Source organism: Mauremys reevesii, linkage group 7, assembly GCF_016161935.1.
Source record: "Mauremys reevesii isolate NIE-2019 linkage group 7, ASM1616193v1, whole genome shotgun sequence".
Taxonomy (NCBI): Eukaryota; Metazoa; Chordata; order Testudines; family Geoemydidae; genus Mauremys; species Mauremys reevesii.
The window spans coordinates 101938806-101958819 of NC_052629.1; the positions used below are offsets into that span (position 1 = coordinate 101938806).

The 20014-nt window shown below is 40.6% G+C and overlaps 1 protein-coding gene across 1 annotated transcript; it reads right to left on the minus strand.

Moving 5' to 3' along the window:
- Positions 1–2453: 2453 nt before the first annotated feature.
- ARF4 (ADP ribosylation factor 4) lies at positions 2454–18216 on the minus strand. The gene is made up of 6 exons (XM_039546644.1): positions 17863–18216; positions 7419–7499; positions 6939–7048; positions 4975–5046; positions 4299–4424; positions 2454–3388 (listed from the first exon to the last, which is right to left on the minus strand). The coding sequence occupies exons 1-6, from the start codon at positions 17927–17929 to the stop codon at positions 3302–3304; spliced, it is 543 nt and encodes a 180-aa protein (XP_039402578.1). The 5' UTR covers positions 17930–18216; the 3' UTR covers positions 2454–3301.
- Between the last annotated feature and the right edge of the window lie 1798 nt (positions 18217–20014).

A 20014-nucleotide genomic window follows, 5' to 3' on the forward strand; every position in this document is an offset into this window, starting at 1 on the left:
ACCAAAAAAAAACCCCTTATTTCCTGCACTCTTCAGAAACAGTCATAGGGAATTCGTTTCTACCCAGGTCCCAGGAGTGAAACTGCTTTTGGCTCCTTACAGAGGAAATCACTTTCGAGTGAGGCTTGTAAGAAGTGGCCTGAGCGCTCAATCGAAACAAAAAAAGACCCACAATGAACTAATCTTAACTACAAACCTGCATTAGTGTCTCTTAGAGCAAGTTAGCTGATGCTACTAGGTTCTGTCTTTCAGGTATTAAGAAGGAACTGCATGGCAGCTGAAGCCCCTCGGCCCTTTATGACTTTACCTATGGGGCACAGACAGACACTGCTATTTAAAAGAAATCAATCTCACATGCATAGGTCACATGCACACGAAGCGTGGAATCTGTGTGGACAATCACTCAAAGAAGAGGTAGATTATATTATTCCCCCATCGTTATTTGACATACCGTTATAAACTGTGATTTACTTCTTCACCCACTCCAGAGCTGCACATCAACACCACCCTAATTATGTCTTACCTTTGCTCAAGAGAATAGCCATGCTCCTTCTTCCCCAAGATCAAGTTGTCCTGACAGAGCACCTAGCAGATGGGACCATAATTCTAATCACTGAGAAGCAGCATTTTTAAGTACTTTGTTTAGTTCAACATAAAACTTAACTAGATTTAGAAGAATAACTTCAGCAATTCCACTGGTAGCCAAGATAACGAATATCTAAAAATTTTCAATTGATTCTCTTTGCTTATAGTCATAGTTCAGGGTAAGCTGCACCTTTGACCCCTCATTCAGTCTCTCCATGAGTTCCTCTTTCAAGTGACAGGCCCAGTCCCTGTGCTTCTCTCTCAGAGTGGAATCTAGCAATCCATGCTACCTTTACATTGGGTCTCCAGATTACAGAACCCTCATTACCAACTGAGTCTCCTAGGCAGCTTCAACCAAGTTTGGCCCCTGCTAAAGGCATCCCTTCAAGCGTTGTAACCAGTGGGAAAAATGCAGGGACTCAGGATGATTTATTTAAAAAAAAAATTGCATTATTTAATTATCCATAAACACATAGCAGTCAGAGAGGAAAAAAAGCTTAGGGACAAAGGCCTACACAAATTTCTTACCTAAGTCTTGCATTTCCCTCAAGACTTCAGTAGGCCAGTATTATCCCTCATACTCCAACTTCTAGGAGAAGAGGATCAGTGTGTCCCCAGTAGTCACTGGCTCCTCTTCTGACTCCTGGTCAGCTTCAGGGCTGAGGCTTTTAATCCCTTCCAAGCTCTTCATTTCCCCCCCCTCCATTGGATACCTTCCCATTTGGGGTTACTAGCCAGACTGCTGAGCAGAGCATGGTAGTAATAAACCTTCAAAGGAACTGAAATCAGTATTTTTAAGTATTGGAGATTTACCTCTCTACAGCTACTGGCTGGGTTTCCACAGAGGTGTGCATGTGTGGGGAAAACAAACAACCCCCACCACACACACACACACACCCCCCACCCAGGACTGATTTAACTTTGTACCAAACAGCAGACAGCATGATCGTAATTAAACAGAGGTACATACAATATTCATTAAAAAAAAATACAGCTTTCCCCATGTTCCTCACACTTACCAATAAATTTGTACAAGGATTGCATCATTTAATCAATGTTGCTATTTCCAAAAAATTCCACCTCCACACGACTAGCTAAATCTGGAGAATTTTAAGAATACGGTGGAAGAACAGCTGCACTAATAAAAAGTGAAGACTTATGTTTTAACTTCCAGAAGTTAATCAGAACTAGCCTCCCAAATGCCAAAAATCCTCAATGAAGTGGGAAAGACATCTGTTGGATATCCAGAACACTCTGAGCACTAACAGCAATGGAGTCAAGCAAGAATTCATTTGTTTTAGAGTAGCAGCTTGAGATGCAAGTTCAGATAGGTCTCTGGGGTGGAGGAGAGAGAGAAAAAGGAAGCAAGAGAGGACCTGGTGAAGCTCACAAGGACTTGCTTGGGTTTTCCAGAACACGTTGTTGCTACCATTACTAAAGCATCAGAATAAATCCCTATAGATGGTCAAGTTTTCATGCAGGCACCACCAGAACTCATTTGTTGCTTTGCTACTGCAACCCATATTGTACATATAACTATGAAACAGACATGCATGCTTTTTGGGCAGTTTGTATTTGTTTTATTACAATTTTAACGATTAGTATTTTCATATCTGAACATCTTTAAAGGATTTTTAGATTTACAGCTTCAAAAGACACTTTTACAGAATTATTTAAGCCTTGATGATGATTACCTACTGCACTGTATACAAGTTACCTGCCCATCTTCAGGGACCCTCCCTCAAAAATTGAAAATCTGAGATTTGTGTTCAAACTACAGAACTCAATTTATGGAAAAAGAATAAGTCTGTCAAATGTTCGTATCAGTTTCACAAACTTAAGATTCAATAAGAGCATACACAAAACTATACATTTTATCATTTTATTAGGAATAATTCCAAGTGGGTTATGAAGAAACTAATCCATTGAGTTTGATGATTTTTCCAAAATTTCTCTTTATGAAGATATGTTCACCAATAAACAGTAAAACTTCAGCAGAACTATTATACACTGGGCAAAAACATTCAGGCTGATACCAAAAGCAACATGCAACATAAAGAGATACAATATAAAGGAAGACAATCTGCTGAATATTAAAAACCACCTCAACATGAGCTCTTTGCAACCAGCACAGAACTATGCTACCCATCAAATCCAATTCACACAAAGGCAAGTTGGGCTGATGGAACCCAAGGTTAATAAAATGTTCCTCAGTGCAGTAGATTTGAATAGTGTTTTAGCGCATTTTTTTGGCAAGGGAGAGAAATAAATATAAATGGAATGCTACACTTTTAAATCAGCAGACTGTCTGAGGAATGAAATAATAAGGTATCAGTAAACTAAAGTAGCAGGGGGGAAAATCTTTAAAAAACATTACTTAATTTATTGGGGCTCAAAAAGTATTCAAAACAGATTTTAAAGATGTCACAATAACTATATTCAGGCATTTAACATAACAAGGGAAGTAAAAATCAGAAGATACACTTTTTTTCCAAGTTAAGGAGTTTGTTTTTTTAAACCCAAGCACATTGCTACTTCTGCAACATATAGCTTGGTAAACAATAATTGGCAACAAAATAAGTTGAAAAGCTGTAATATCCTGCCCAAACCCGTTCCAGATACTGTTTAATAACCAAGATGCAAACTAATTTTGTTGTAACAAGCCTAGACCACTTATATCAAACATGTCCCTGGTGATAAAGTCATCCAGTTTGAGTTAGCGTTTTGAGAGCTCATTTGACAGCCAGTCAAGTCCCTCATACAGACCAGTTCCTTGTGTAGCGCAGGTCGCTTGGACATACCACTGTTAAGGAACAAAATATAATAAAATAAAATGAAATGTGAACTTTAAAATATTGAATTCCTACATACTACCAGGGTGTAATTCTTATGGTACAATTTCATGTAGTTTGATCCCAATAAGTAGGTTTTTCAAAAAACATATTTCCTACCACCACAAAGCCTAACAGTAAAATTTTTCTTGAAAATATCTTCTGTTAAATTTCAATTAGCAATTGGGTTTTGAAGATTCTCCTGCTGTGTCTGTCACCCAAATACTGACACATTATATTAGTGCACAAGAATCAAAGTGAAATTGAAGACAAATAAAGTAGAGTGTAAAGAACTGTTGTAAATTAAAATTATTTGTTTTAATCAGGTGCTATTGAGCTCATAGGTAAGGAATTTTTACTACATGATTTAACCCATCTCTTTTTAAAACCAACTCATAATGACATAAGCCACAACTGTCAACATGAAGAGGTAAGGTGATGCAAAAAAATGCAACGAGGAATTATATAACAAGGATTTAAAGTCCCCAACAAAAAATGTGTAGTTGAAGCCTCCCTTATCCTGTCGGGCATTTTTAATCATAGATTGTTTTATCAAAACTCTTGGACAATTCCATTCTCAGTCTTTCTTTAAAATAACAAACAGAAGAGTAAAGGCGGCAACCCCCCCTCCAGATAGTCAATAGTCTGCAATGGTTGTATCTTTTTTTTATTAAAAAAAATAGGGAGTAACTAAGCATTTTATTTGCTCTTGATCACCTATTTTTATTACACAAGTGTGTGTGTTTTATGTCACTCTTGTAGAAACACTTTGTACATGTCAAATACACATTACATTTTTCCACATAAAAGAGATGAAAGCTTAAAACTTAAAGGGAGAGTACATTTGCTTACAAAAAACTGGACCAAAACTTTAGTACTTACAGTTCTGTTACGCAGAGACTGAAGACCTAGTTTATCTGTCATTTCACTGATTGCCATGGCGTTCGGCAAGTCTTGTTTGTTCGCAAAAAGCAGTAGCACTGCATCTCGCAACTCATCTTCCTGAAGCTAACAGAACAAGAGACCATGCTAGTTATTTTTCCAATTACTGTAACAAGCTGCTAAAGAGATGCAATTATGAAATAAAGGGAAAAGTGCTGTAAACTTTTTCATTCTCACTCCCCAAATCACAGTGAGTAGCTTCTGACTGAGATCATCAAGTACCCATGGTACAAATTCCACTAGTGTAGGTAAAGCAACATTGTTTCAAACAGCAGTTTGGATTTAAATTGTATATAGAAAGCTCACTGTCAGAGATTACTTTTCATTTGGGTTTTACATCCCAAAGGGACTTGGGTGAAGTCTTCAGTAGTTCTCGACCTAGAGTCCACTCACGTGCTAAACAATTTTAGATAAGTAGTGATGAATTAAAAAACAAACAAAAAAAAAACACCACACACCCACAAGGGAGGTCTACAATACATGTTTTAAGACTTTCTGAAGGTGCATGGGTTTTGAAATTTCAGCAAAACTGGCATATTCACCATTTGCAGAAAAGTTGATTTGGTAAAGTAAATACAGAAGATGGCAACTCTGTTCCAAAAATATTTATATTTACCATTTTCTGCAGTTCTTCTGCTGCTTCCTGAATTCTCTCTCTGTCATTGCTATCTACCACAAAAATAAGACCCTGGGAAAAAAAAAAAAAAGTTAAGCAGCTTTGATAGGTCGCCATACAACTTAAGCATACAGCAGTGTTCTAAGAAAAAGATTACATGAATTATTGGGTCGGAGTACAGTTCTGGTGCTTCCCCTCTAAGAAATGCAAGTTTGAAATAGTAGTAATCATTTAATTAACGTATACAGAGAAAGATCATGGACTACATGAGGTAGACATTCTTCAGTCAGCTAGGTCATCAGTAGACATGATATGAACATACACTGTGAAAATTATGTTAGGTTTTAAAAAACAAAAAACTCTAAACAAGGCTACAATTCCCAGACTGTGGTCTGCATATCAGAATTTCAGGGAAAGATAACTGGCGAAATTGTGATAGTTTTCCTTATTTTCAGATGTTCCATTGCATCAAAGATAGCTTCTAGATAATGTATCTCTAGCTATTAAGATGTCCTCCACCCTATAAAGCTGAGGGTTCTCAACCTTTTAAGTATAATTTAAGTTTTAGAAGTGTGTTTTTACCAAATGTTCCTAACACCATTTCTAACATTAAAAGAGAAATATCAAAGAGCTTATTCCATACTGTCTTCCACTCTTTAAATCCCCACCTAAAGTCTTACAGTTCAGCCTAACCTCCTCTGAAGAAGCAGATTCTCCCCCTTTGAAGGTCCCTGGTGATGCTTCTATAATAGGTCTGAAGATGTCAGCCGGGTAACATTTTTGGTCCTCCACTGATATGCTGTTAACAGACTACTGTGCCAGTCCCTTTGTCTAGTCACATTCCACCACATACTCCTATTTGCACATGCCCCAGAATCATGCCTGTGCTACTGCAGAGAGAAGTTTCCTGGCAACAAGCCTGCACAAAGCAGAGCAACAAGCATGAATCTCTTCTGCTGCTGAGGTGTATAGAAATGTGATAAATTACTTGTCTTTCTACTAACTACCCAAAAAAAGCATATTGCAGCAATGACAGAAGCAGCGAAGAAGTGAACTTGACATGGCGCGGATCAAACAACCAGCAATACCACCCTGATTAACAGTATTCAGTAACATTTTTAGATACTTTATAAGCAAAGGGAGCCTAATAAGCATCACTTGTATTTAACCATAATGTGCATATGAATATTATTTTTATGTAACTCGAAGTAAAAATCTATCTTGGCTGTCTTCAGTTTGGTTAGAAAAGAAAGAAAAAGAAATACCTACAAGAGCAGCTAGGCATTAACTTACTTCTTTACTTGAAGACCCTCTTCAGTTTCAGGAGGTTAGCAGACAAAGCATCAAATTTAATGAGGCTAGAAAGTCCATCACATAGCTTAGTGACCCCTCTGGCACATTAAGGAGTAACACTGGCAAGTCCCTCATGGGAATCCTGTCTATTCAAGTCAAACTATAATAAGCTAAGTCTACACTAGGAGTACTTTGCTGGTGCAGTATACCAGAATTCCAATACCAGTAAAGTGCTCCTAACATGGATATATCCTAGTGTGGATACAATTATACCAGCAAAACTGCTCTTGCACTAGCATAATAAAACAACTATTCCCCCTTCATCACTGTCCCTTAGAGAAAAAAAACCAGGTATTTGGTAAAAGCACAGTTTTGCTGGTATAACTGTATATACACCAGGGGAAATCACCCCACTTCACATCCCTGACTGACTGGATGCTACGATAGCAAAAGTCTGTAGTGTAGACACAGCATAAGACACGAAGCCTTCCAGATGGGAAGGGGAAAAAAGCCAAGGATCCTCAGAATTCAGCAAATATGGTGGGGACCAACTTATGAGAAAATGGAAATGGAGGCAGACCATTTTCTGGAGCTACATTCATATTAAAATGAAGACCACTGTGTACAGTATGTGCAATTCTTTTTTACTTGTAAAACATAAGAACTCCTACCTGTGTGTTTTGAAAGTAATGCCTCCAAAGAGGTCTAATTTTATCTTGACCACCAACATCCCAAACTGTGAAACAAATATTTTTATATTCTACTGTTTCCACATTAAAACCTAAAAAAGAAAAAAAAAGAGTGGTTAAATATTGACATTGACTATGTAAAAGTTTAAGAGGACAGCTGACAGATTTATAATAAAATAGTGACTTCAAGTTTCACTTACACACACTTTTTTGTTATGATAGAACCAAAATGCATAAAATTATAATTTCTCTAAGAGTCCAACTCTTTACTAACTTCTATTCTGGGGAATATGCATCTCCCACTACCCCACCAACCAGCTCTTGAAACAAAAGGTCCTACAATGAATAACATTGAAGTCTTTTCTCCCTCAGGAGAATTGAGGATTTTAAAGTGAATGATTCTGTAGTTTAATTACATTTAACATTACTAATTAGATGAGAAGCAATCATTAATTTTCTTACCAATAGTGGGAATTGTGGTGACAATTTCTCCTAGCTTCAGTTTATACAGAATAGTTGTCTTACCAGCAGCATCCAAACCAACTAAAAAAATATATAAAGTTTAATTTTAGTTTCACAGTATTAACTAAATCATGCTCTTTACAAATATTCCACTGAAAACAGGGTGGGGATTCACTTTTAAGTGAGCAACGGGTAAGTTCCTAAATGGCCTCAGGAGAAAAAAAAAAAGTTTTATTCACTAAGTATGTTTCTCTCCTTCCTTCTCCACCCACCATTGGAGGCAGAAGCCAAACAGCTAAGAATTCAAGTTTAATACCAGAGTTCCAATCTCCATTTACATCAGAAAGCTATGTAACTTTTTCTTCTTTAGGCATCATGTAAATGACTGATTGGAGTTTTTAAACAAACTTTGCAGTTCACATGTAAAGGTTTTGCTCTAGCATGTTTTCATGTATTTGACATACCTTGTAATATTTTCTAGGCAGCAGCCAGAAGTTCTCTCTCCTCCTTCACTTATTCCCCATCAGATTGGAAGCTACTTTCTTTCTTCTCAAATGCAGATCTTGTCTGTTATTGATCCCTTATTTATCTTCAGATCTGGCTACTGCAGCATGCCCCACCTGAGACTACTCTTGATCACTTCAAAGTTTCAGCTAACATTAAATGCAGCAGCTCACTTAGGGCTATTTACACTACCTCGCTACATCGGTGCAGCTGTGCCATTGTAGCGCATCTGGTGAAGATGTGCTATGCTGACAGGAGAGTGCTCTCTTATCCAGGGCTTTGGAACTGTGCCCCAGCTCCGCTCCAGGCAAAAACCCACAGCTCCACTGCTCCGGAGCTGCTCTGCGCTCCAGCTCTGGGCTCCACTCCAAAGCCCTGCTCTTATCAGCATAAATTACTCCACCTCAATGAGAGACGGAAGCTATGTCAGTAGGAGAGCATCTGCTGTTGACATAGCACAGTATGGACTCCACTTAAAGTCAACGTAACTTATGTCACTCAAAGGGGTGGCAATGTAAGTTACGTGGACTCAAGCGGTAGCGTAGAGAATCCCTTAGTGACATTCGATATATGGAGAGCATATAACACCTGTGGCTCCAGACTACACTGAACAATTTACTTTCTGGAACAATACAAGCTGTTTTTTATATAAAAGCCCTACATGTTTTGTGTCATGGCTACCCATAATACATGTCTCCATACCCTAATCCAGTCTACTGGGCTGTTTTGGTTAACAGTCCCCACTTCTGAACTCTGCAGGAGGGAGTACTCTGCTCTGGAATTTGCTTCCTTGCTGCTCCAACAAAACCCTAGTTTGTTGACCTTCCAGGCAGACTGATGTGGGGTTGTTTGTTTCCCTTTTTAGTGATTATTTGTAATTTATTTCTATTTTTCTTAAAAACCTCTATTTTCTATTTGCAAAGTCTCGCTATATAAAAAAAGTGTCCTACAGTATTTTAGACATTTATGAATATATCAATGTTATACAAATAAAGATTTTCTTTACAAACTGTAAATACATTAAAGACAATCAACTGCTTTCATTGATATTGGAATCTGTAGAGCCAAAAGGCCATGTGTTATACTTCTGTCAAAGAGACTTCTTTAGGTACAAGAAAATTTTCAAAATTCCATTTTAAAGAGCTCTCTAAGTGTGTTTTCATGATTTCTAAATGCTTGCCCTTCAGAACTCCAATATTCCATCCCCACCCACTCCTCTAGATGATTAGCTACAATAGTAAGTAAGAACTATTTCAGTGCCACCATGAACCTGCAACGTTTAAAATTGCTAATATGGTTTCAGCATTTTTCCTACACCAGTGAAGTGTTGGGTAACATTCAAAGAAGGGGGACTCTAAGGAGCAACTGTCAACTCTTCAAATGTACTTCCTATGCTGAAATAATGACTAATAACCAAAGGTATCGCTGTCCAAGATGGACCTCTAAAAGTATGTCTACATTGCAATTAAACACCCACACCCAAATCAGCTGACTTGGCTCATGGGGCTTGGGCTGTAGGGCTATAAAACTGCAGTGAAGATGTCCGGCCTCAGGCTGGAGCCTGGGACCCTACCTCCTCACAGGGTCCCAGACAGTGAGCTTCAGTTTTATAGCCCCATGAGCCTGAGCCAACTGACCTGGGCCAGACACAGGTCTTTAAACTGCAGTGCAGACAGATGTTCAGACCTTTTAAAAGTATCAAGTCACATAATTTGAACAGTTATGATTTACTACATATTTCAGCTAATAAGCATTATTCTTTTAGAAAAAAATGTATGGCAATTTACATGTTACTATGTGCCAATTTCTTGAGTGACTCAGAATTCAGCTTTCTAAAACAAAACATTATACAGTCCCACCATTTGCAATTGTTCTTATTCTCCTAAGAGACTGAAATGTATTTACCACCACATTTGATTTACTGGATTTAAACTTGTCTTCTGACTATCAAATGATAGGTAAGTCAACTGTCTTGGTCACAAGAGGGGATAGTTAAGAATTCCAATTAACAACTCTTCCATATGAAAAAAAAAAAAACTGACATTCCCAACACCAAGTCATAAATCAGAAACAAATAACCAAGATGCAAAATAATCCTCTTTCAGATTCTTTTCCAGAAATATTAACTTTTAGCTCTTTCCCCATTGAGGCTTAAATTTCAACACAGTACAAGTGTGTTGACAGTTGTTTATGAAGTCCTGAGACACAGCCGTTCAGATAGCAATTAAGGGTCACATGGCAAGTACACCCTTGCCCTTGCACCTATTTGATCTTTGTAATGCCTACTTTACTCATTTCAAGAGCCCTGCTCCACTTTACTTATAGTCTCTTCAAGTCACTTTAAGTCCCAGGCTTGCAGTGTGCTTCTTCCAGGAACTCCACTCTGCTAGTCACCTTTACATCACCATGGCACCTACATAAGTGCTAGCACCATACTTACTTACAGCTCTCATAGTTGCATGCATGATAAGCAACTTCTCTAAACTGTTTGAAAGAATTACACGAATTACTTACAACTGTCAGGTTGGAATGCTACATTTTCCTCTACTTTCTTTAAGAGTTTCTCCAAAGACATTTTTGGCCCTTTCTTATGAAATGTGCTTGTTCTGGAGCCATTAAACTGACTGCCTATATATCTGCATTCAGTTCCATCTACAGACTCACATGGACTCATTGTTAAAACAATCTCAAACTGTTCTTTTCAGCCAACCAAATTCTACTGCCTAAAGGTAAGTGCCCTCCAGAAAGATTTTGTCACTGCATTGTATTTTACATCATTCTACTACTCTATATCCTAAGAGATAGTAGTTTTGCCCTGTGGGTAAATTCTCCATTTTTTAAATCCAGCCTAAGCCACCTAGACATGGCATACCTGTAATCTAAATGTGACCAAAGCACAGCTTTACGCAAGTAACCACAAAAATTTAAGGATTGATTTTTAAATGGAATATATTCAAGAACACCACATTGTGGCAGCCAGACTCAGATTTCCCAAAATTAAGAAGCAGAAAACACATTTCAAATCTCTGAATTTGATTCATATTCAGATTAAAATAATTTCAAAATCACTTATTTTAGCATTCATATAAGCAAGTTCTACCTTGTAATTTCTTCACTATATTTTACAAGGGCTATTACAAACAATTCATGCCCTTGATTTTTGGCTAGGTTTGTTAATATAGCTATTTATAGGTTTGTAGGTTGTGTTTTTTGTTAAGTTACAGGTTTGTTACTATTCAACCACACAGGTGGGATTCCCAAAATCCCCTAAAGGAATTGTCCTTTTGTTTGAAATAGTCTGTTCCCTATCATTTGGCAGCTTAATATTTGAAGTGCTAATAAGCCTCTCGGAAGTTGGATGTTTTGGCAGTTTATTGTCTCAGATTATAGATAGCTGCATGGCCATACTAACAAGCGATGAATATAGTGACATGATATAATGATGATTCTGCACGGTGCAATATGAAGAAAAACAAAGGTCTTCAGTAATATGTCAACATATACCCATGTACTAGTGGATTAAGCGTAACACTGGGACCAAGGAATTTCTGAACTCTAACCCCTGTTCTGCCCAGTTCAACTATGTTAAATTATTTAACCCAATATCTCAGCTGTCTCTTTTCTCCCCGATCTGTATCTGTAAAATGGAGTTGGAATTGTGCTTTCCCTTCCTCACACACAAGAATATAAATGGTTGTCAGCCCTTTAAAATATAGTGATATGTAAACATGCAAAGTATTAATGTGAATCTATGGGGCAATTATGATTTTTAAGAAGCTTTGTGAATCCACTTGTGACATAATGCACTATTGACTATTAACTTCCTAATCATAAGTTTAGTTAGGGGTAGCCATTAGGAGATTACATCTTTTTACGACAATTGTGCGATTAATTGCACAATTAATCGCGCTGTTAAACAATAGAATACCATTATTTAAATATTTTTTGGTGTTTTTTACAATGTCAAACTTTAGAGCCTACAAGTCAAATCAGTCTTACTTCTTGTTCAGCCAATTGCTCATACAAACAGGTTTGTTTACATTTGCAGATGATAATGCTGCCTGCTTCTTGTTTACCTGAAAGTGAGAACAGGCGTTTGCATGGCACTGTTGTAGCTGACTCCACAAGATATTTATGTGCCAGATGCACTACAGATTATGTCCCTTGATGCTTCAACCACCATTCTAGAGGACATGCATCCATGCTGATGACAGGTTCTGCTCAAAAACAATCCAAAGCAGTGCAGACCGATGCATGTTCATTTTCATAATCTGAATCAGATGCCAACTGCAAAAGGTTAATTTCTTTTTTGGTGGTTAGGGTTCTGTAGTTTCCGCAGACTACTGTTGCTTTTTTAAGACTTCTGAAAGCATGCGCCACACCTCATCCTTCTCAGATTTTGGAAGGCACTTCAGATTTTAAATCTTGGGTCAAGTGCTATAGCTATCTTTAGAAACTTCACATGGGTATCTTCTTTGCGTTTTGTCAAATTTGCAGTTAAAAAGTGTTCTTAAAATGAACATGTGTTGGGTCATCATCTGAGACTGCTATAACAGGAAATAAATATATGGCAGAATGCAGGTAAAACAAAGCAGGAGACATACAGTTCTCCCCCAAGGAGTTCAGTCACAAATTTAATTAATACATTTTTTTTTTTAAATGAGGATCATCAGCACGGAAGCATGTCCTCTGGAACAATGGCTGAAGCATGCAGAAGCATATGAATCTTTAGCGCATCTGCCACGTAAATATCTTGCAACGCCAGCTACAACTGTGTCATGTGAACACCTGTTATCACTTTCAGGTGACACTGTAAATAAGGGTACATCCAGACTACCCACCGTATCGGCGGGTAGTGATCGATTTATCGGGGATCGATATATCGTGTCTCATTGAGATGCGATATATCAATCCCCGAATGCGCTGCCCGTCGACTCCAAAACTCCACCAGAGCGAGCAGCAGTAGCGGAGTCGACAGGGGAGCTGCGGCCATCGATCCCGCACCGTGAGGATGGGAGGTAAGTCGGAATAAGATACGTCGACTTCAGCTACAGTATTCCCGTAGCTAGAGTTACGCATCTAACATCGACACCTCCTGCTAGTGTAGACCAGGCCTAAGAAGTGGGCAGCATTACCTCCCGTAAATGTAAACAAACTTGTTTGTCTTAGCGACTGGCTGAACAAGAAGTAGGACTGAGTGGACTTGTAGGCTCTAAAGTTTTACATTGTTTTGTTTTGGAGTACAGTTATGTTACCAAAATAAAACATAAAATCTACATTTGTAAGTTGTACTTTCTTGATAAAGAGACTGCATGACACGACTTGTATCAGGTGAATTGAAAAATACTATTTTGGTTATATTTTTATTACAAATATTTGCACTGTAAAAATGATAAAGTGAGCACTGTACACTTCGTATTCTGTGATGCAACTGAAATATTTGAAAAGTGTACAAAAACATCCAAAAATATTTAATAAATTTCAATTGGTATTCTATTGTCTAACAGTGCGATTAATAGTGATTAATTGTTTTAATCGTAATTCTTTTTTTGAGTTAATCATGTGAGTTAACTGCGATTGACAGCTCTAAACTTTTTAGAAGATTGTGTTCTCTGCTTACACCATAAAATTAGTAAGCTTGTGAAATATGTGACGGAGTGCAAAGTATTAAAGAACTCATATCCACTCAGAAACACAAGGTATGTGCCATGACTCTGAATTAACTCTGTAAAAGTTAGTGTTTTACAGATGTTTGCAAAAGTATTAGAGTAAAAGAAAATTGCTTAAAATACTTGTCATTATGATGTCTGAAGTAAATTACATACAAACACTGACCAAATATTTATTTTCTAACCCACATAATAAACAAATCTATTTTTAGAAAAATTAAATTTCATTCAGGTAAAGGAAATAGATTGACAGCTCTGGAGACAGAAATCATATCTAGCTACAACACACTATAAACACAAGTGGCAGTAATTAAAAATCCTACCCTCCTACCACACTGTCCAGCTCATGGGCCAAAACTGAACCAAAATCACTTTTGAGGCAGAAACTAATTTAGTCTTTTTAAACCTAAACTGAATAGATTAGGAGAAAATGCCAATAGGGGTGCAAATTATGATGTGGACACCTGCTTACAGATATATCCTTCCTTCCATACTGCAAATACAACTCTCTCAAAGGAGCTTCTCATAATATTATTTGTAGTGTAGAAGTGTCTAACTGGGTTTCATAATTCAGGGCAGGTCTACACTATGGGGGAAAATCGATATAAGATACGCAACTTCAGCTACGTGAATAACATAGCTGAAGTCGAAGTATCTGATATCAAATTACTTACCGTCCTCACGGCGTGGGATCGACGTCTGCGGCTCCCCATGTCGACTCCGCTACCGCCATTCGCGTTGGTGGAGTTACAGAGTCGACATGAGCGCGTTCGGGGATCGATATATCGCGTCTAGATGAGACGCGATATATTGATCCCCGAGAAATCGATTGCTACCCGCCGTATCGGCGGGTAGTGAAGACGTACCCCAAGCTAAAGCCTTAAACTGGTTCTGTCTATACTGCATAATGAAAATATGTAGTAAACATGTCCCCTTATCCACCTGTATTTGTAGTGTAGTCAAACCCTTAAAAACCATGACTGAAAGAAAAACAACAACTCATTTGATGTTGTCCAAACAGCTACTGGAAGGCATGATTCTTGTTGGCAAGTTAAAGAGATATGGGCTGGATGAATGGACTATAAGGTGGACAGAAAGCTAACTAGATCGTTGGGCTCAAAGGGCAGTGATCAACAGCTTGATGTTTAGTTGGCAGCCAGTATCAAGCGGAGTGCCCCAAGGGTCAGTCCTGGGGCTGGTTTTGTTCTATATCTTCATTAATGATCTAGAGGATTGTGTGGACTGCAGCCTCAGCAAGTTTTCAGATGACACTAAACTGGGAGGAGTGGTAGATACACTGGAGGGTAGAGATAGGATACAGAGGTACCTAAACAAATTAGAGGATTGGGCCAAAAGTCTGATGGAGGTTCAACAAGGACAAGTGCAGAATCCTACACTTAGGACGGAAGAATCCCATACACTGCTACAGACTAGAGACTGAATGGCTAGGCAGCAGTTCTGCAGAAAAGGACCTAGGGGTTACAGTGGACGAGAAGCTGGATAGGAGTCGACAGTGTGCCCTTGTTGCCAAGAAGGCGAATACAGCCCAAAATGACACAAGTAGGGGCATTGCCAGCAGATCGAGGGATGTGATCATTCCCTTCTATTTCACATTGATGAGGCCTCATCTGAAGTACTGTGTCCAGTTTTGGGCCCCACACTACAAGAAGGATGTGGAAAAATTGGAAAGAGTCCAGCGGAGGGCAACAAAAGTTATTAGGGGGCTGGAGCACATGATTTATGAGGAGAGGCTGAGGGAACTGGGATTGTTTAGGCTGCAGAAGAGAAGAATGAGGGGGGATTTGATAGCTGCTTTCAACTACCAGAAAGGGGGTTCCAAAGAGGATGGATCTAGACTGTTCTCAGTGGTCCCAGATGACAGAACAAGGAGTAATGGTCTCAAGTTGCAGTGGGGGAGGTTTAGGTTGGATATTAGGAAAAAAAATTTCACTAGGAGGGTGGTGAAGCACTGGCATGGGTTACCTTGGGAGGTGGTGGAATCTCCTTCCTTAGGAGTTTTTAAGGTCAGGCTTGACAAAGCTCTGGCTGGGATGATTTAGTTGGGGATTGGTCCTGCTTTGAGGAGGGGGTTGTATTAGATGACTTCCTGAGGTCCCTTCTAACCTTGATATTCTATGATTAGTTTGTATCAGTGTTAGAACTGAACTAGCCACTATGGATAAAGTGTCTGAAGCACTATGAACTATTATGGTCTCAAGAACACAGTTTGTTCTTGTATTCTCATCATTCTGCAAGAGTAAAAGCAATAGTGCTACCAGTGTCAATATTAATCTTACAACCATCTTTTCCAAAAAGTTTCATACCTAGTCATTTAAAGTTGTATATGAAAAGTCGGCTTGACGTACTAGTAGTTCTCTTAGAAAAAGATTTTTACTGTATATTTACTATGCTATTGTTTATAGAGAGGCAAAAATTACATTAAAGGACACTGATCTCAGGTTTAAATTCTTATTTTAAGAAATTAAAATGTCACAACAAATTTAAGCACTGCAAAACAAAACAAAAAACCCACAACCACCTGCTACACAAGTGTTGGTGAAATTTCAACTGGTGCATACTAGCTTTCATACCCTATGTACAATGTGCTGTAAACAGAATCATTTTCGGGGGTTGGGGTGGGTATTTATGCTTGATGTCATTAGGTCTGCTATACATAACCACCTAATGTGTTATTACTACCTCTTGTTTCTCATACATATCCAAACATTTTTAGGGCCCAAATGGATATGCCAACAAATAGGAGCTGATTCCATTCTCAGTTCTTTAGCCAACAGAAGTTAGATGTGGTACAAAGGCAATGGACTGAGCCATGGTAAAAGAAGCTCTCTTTATATTCTCCTGTTAATTAAGGACCAACTGATAGGCACTGAAAAAAGTCCCATTCACCTAGCTGGACAATTGTAGGAAAAGGAGTGTATAAAGTTGGGAATGGGAGGAAAGAAAACATTGAACGCAGCATGTGATTATCACCTTTTCAACTCCCAAGTCTGGGAATTACAGTAGGAGTAAAGAATTGACTGGTTTGAACTGTTACACACCTATGCACAGGAAGTAGGAGGGCTGTTTTTGTGCAGGGTCCCATCAGCCACCCTGCGCCCAGGGTCCCAGGACTGCCAGCCCAGCACTTCACTCTTGGGGTCCCAGCCTTGGTCCTCTTACCCCTGGCCGCATCCCCCACCCCGGCCCAACTCTGGGAGTGTGGGGAGGGCACAGACAGGAGTAAGTGGGTACTGAGGTAAAAAGTTTGGGGTGGGGACCACTGGCTTTTAGCAACCCCACTGTAAAAAATGTTCCAGCACCACTGGTTACACACTACATTTCAGAAAAGCCACAATGTAACTGTGGTCAGACAGTGGCCTAACAAAACTAGCTTGATACAAAAAAGTTGTATTTTTATAATTATATACGCGAGATACACCAGAATTTGTGATTAAAGGCAACATTCTTTCTCAGAAAAAAATGAGCAAAGATGGCTAAATTAATGCTTTCTGTTTAGCAGTCAAATTCTGGAGCCCTTAGGACTACATTAACACACTTGGTGCTGTCACATCATGTTCTTCAAATATCAAATCCTTTCACAAATGACCGGGTATGGCATTTACCTGTAACAGTTCACATTCTTTTTACAGTCTGTGCTTGTTTTATAGTGTGTGCACGCGTATATATATATATATATGGTGCTAAATAATCCCCAGTTTGGCTACAAGCCTCGGGGTTTAGGGCATTATCTAATAAAAAGCCTAAAAGTCTAGTCTCCCACCAACAGAACTGTGGGGTGAGGAGGTAAAGAACATAAAGGGGAAAGAACACAGCCCCTCCCCCTACCCAAGCTCATTCACTTGAGGCCGTTCAGTTCTCCACTAGCCCCAGACCCACGCGGAAGAGCGGGGAGTTGGTTGGGAGGCGGCGCAGGCCCGGGGGGACAGCTACACACGCACCCACAGCGGGGGAAGAGGTCAGGTCACGGCAGGCGCTTACCCGGGCCTGAAGGGCGCAGACAGACACTTCCTCCCGCCCCGTAGTCCTACACCGGTGTAGCCGGCTCGCAAGCCCCCGGCCGCTTCCTACAGCGTCCCCAACAGCCACACGGAACATCCCCCTCCCCCCGCAGGGGCCCAGCCGCGTCTACCCGAGAGAGGCCGAGTAACGGCAAGCCGGGGGCTGCGGATGCGGCAAGCGCGGCCCGAGAGATCGGGATCCCTTAGGCGGCGGAAGGCCGGGCCGGGCGGGTCTGGGGGTCTCTCTCTTACCCATGAGGATGCGCATCTGCTTCTTGCCGAAGAGACGTGAAAAGAGCGAGGAGATGGTGAGGCCCATGGCGGCTCGGGCTGGGCGGCGGCGAGCGGGAGTGTGTGTGTGCGGCAGCGGTTTATATCCCAACCCCGGTCTCTCTTTTTAGATCCCTCCGCGGGGTCCCGGCCCAGCAATTGCTGGCGGCGGCTACTGCTGCTGCTCTTATGTCCGGGGGAGCCTCGCTCGCTCTCTGCCACGTCACGCTCGCCACCACGGCCGCCCCCAGTTCCAACGCGGACAAAATCACGTCACGCTCGCCACATCCCCACTGCAGCGCCACCACCCTCCCTTGACCCGGACAAACCCTCCGAACACAGACTGACTACAACTCCCACCGTGCTATGCGCCAGGTGCTGATCGATAGCTTCAGTTCATTGGCGTAGGGCATGATGGGAGATGCAGTCCCAGGTTCCTCAGCTCCCCCAACCTTGGCCTGAGTCGAGCATGGCATGCTGGGAACTGTAGTCATTCTCCGCGCCGCACTGTGTGCTGGGGGCTGTAGTCTCCGTGCCCTAGGCTGCGGCCTAGGGAGCTGATGGCTATACAAGGCCAGCTGTAGAGCGTGTACGGCGCCCTGCTCACTCTCCCTCCTGGTGTGGTTTGTGTGGGTATAACCCATGGTGCCCTACCTCCCCTCCCCCCACTTTCTGTGAAGAAGGGTTTGGCAGCATGTCTCTCTCAGAGACTAATCCTGCTGCCCTCAGGTTAACACACAGCATCCAAATAGTTGTACTACTGAGAAGATATGGGACACCTCAAACCAGGGCACAAGGCAGCAAATGTGCAAGGACTTAGACTAGAACCAACCAAACCTTATTCCCAATTAGAGCAGAAATATTTTGACTATGCCAATACACAATATCTAAGGCTATGTTTATGTCATGGATGTCATGGAAGTCACAGAATCCATGACTTCCAGAGACAAACAGTGAGACCTCTGCTAGGTTCCAGCCACAGCTGACAGACTCCTGAGGGGGTTCTTCTCAGGGTTTCAGTGATGGGCGACAGCCTCTTGTGGGGAGAGGGGCTAGGGGTATCCCATTTTCTCTTTGGGAAATATCATCCTGCGACTCCTAGCCACAATGACCAGAGGGGCCCCCCCTGCAGCTTCCAGCTGCTGCAGGCAGAGGGGGAACCCCACAGCTCCCAGCCACGATGGTGGCCTGGGAAACCTTGGAGTTCCAATGGCAAAAGTCACAGACAGGTCATGGCTTCCGTGAATTTTTGTTTATTGCCCGTGACCTATCCGTGACTTTTACTAAGAATAACCATTAGAAAATCTTAATCTTAACAATATATATATGGCAGGTTTTAGCCAAGGAATGTATGTTAAGTATGTATTGAATTGTGAACTCTATATGAAAAATGCTTTTGAATGATGTATGTGTGAATTAAAAATGACATATTTAGGCCTGATTTTTAGGTCCAACAAACCTATTTAATCAGGATTAAAGAGTAGGACAAAGATGCCCTTGTATTACCTTTGTGCCGCCCCTGTTCTGGTACTTGGCCCTAACACAAATAAGAAAAATCTAAGGGCTGCTCTAATTTACACTTGGTTGCCAATAGTCTCTAAGAGTCATTGAGGCAATACCACATGTGAGAGCTTTTACGCTGACTTTTTGGCACCCTGGGAACACTCCTCCAGCTGAGGTATTCCCCAGCAGCCAGATCCATGTCCTTAGAGCTCCCTTTGCATGTTGTAAAAAGACCATAACATAACAAAGACATTTACTCAGCAGGTATATGAAATACATTTGACTCTTCAGTAACGATTAAATCAAATTCAAAATGGACAAAATTTTAAAAGTTTGTATAGCACATCATTTTATTTCTTTTTCTCTTCCTAATCTCAGCACCAGTGTTAGGGGGTTAGCAAACAGGGCAATCACCTGGGTTGCCACACCACAGAGGGCCCAACACAACAGGGCTCAGGCTTCAGCTTCAGCCCAATAGCAGGGCTCGGGCTTCAGCCCCGGGTGGCAGGCTTTAGAAACATTGCAGATGTGTGAGCAGGTAAAGGAGGCAGGGTAGAGGGCCCCTCAGTTTCTGCCCTGAGCCCCAGCAAGTATAATGCCAGCCCTGCCTACTCTGCACTTTTCCTATGTC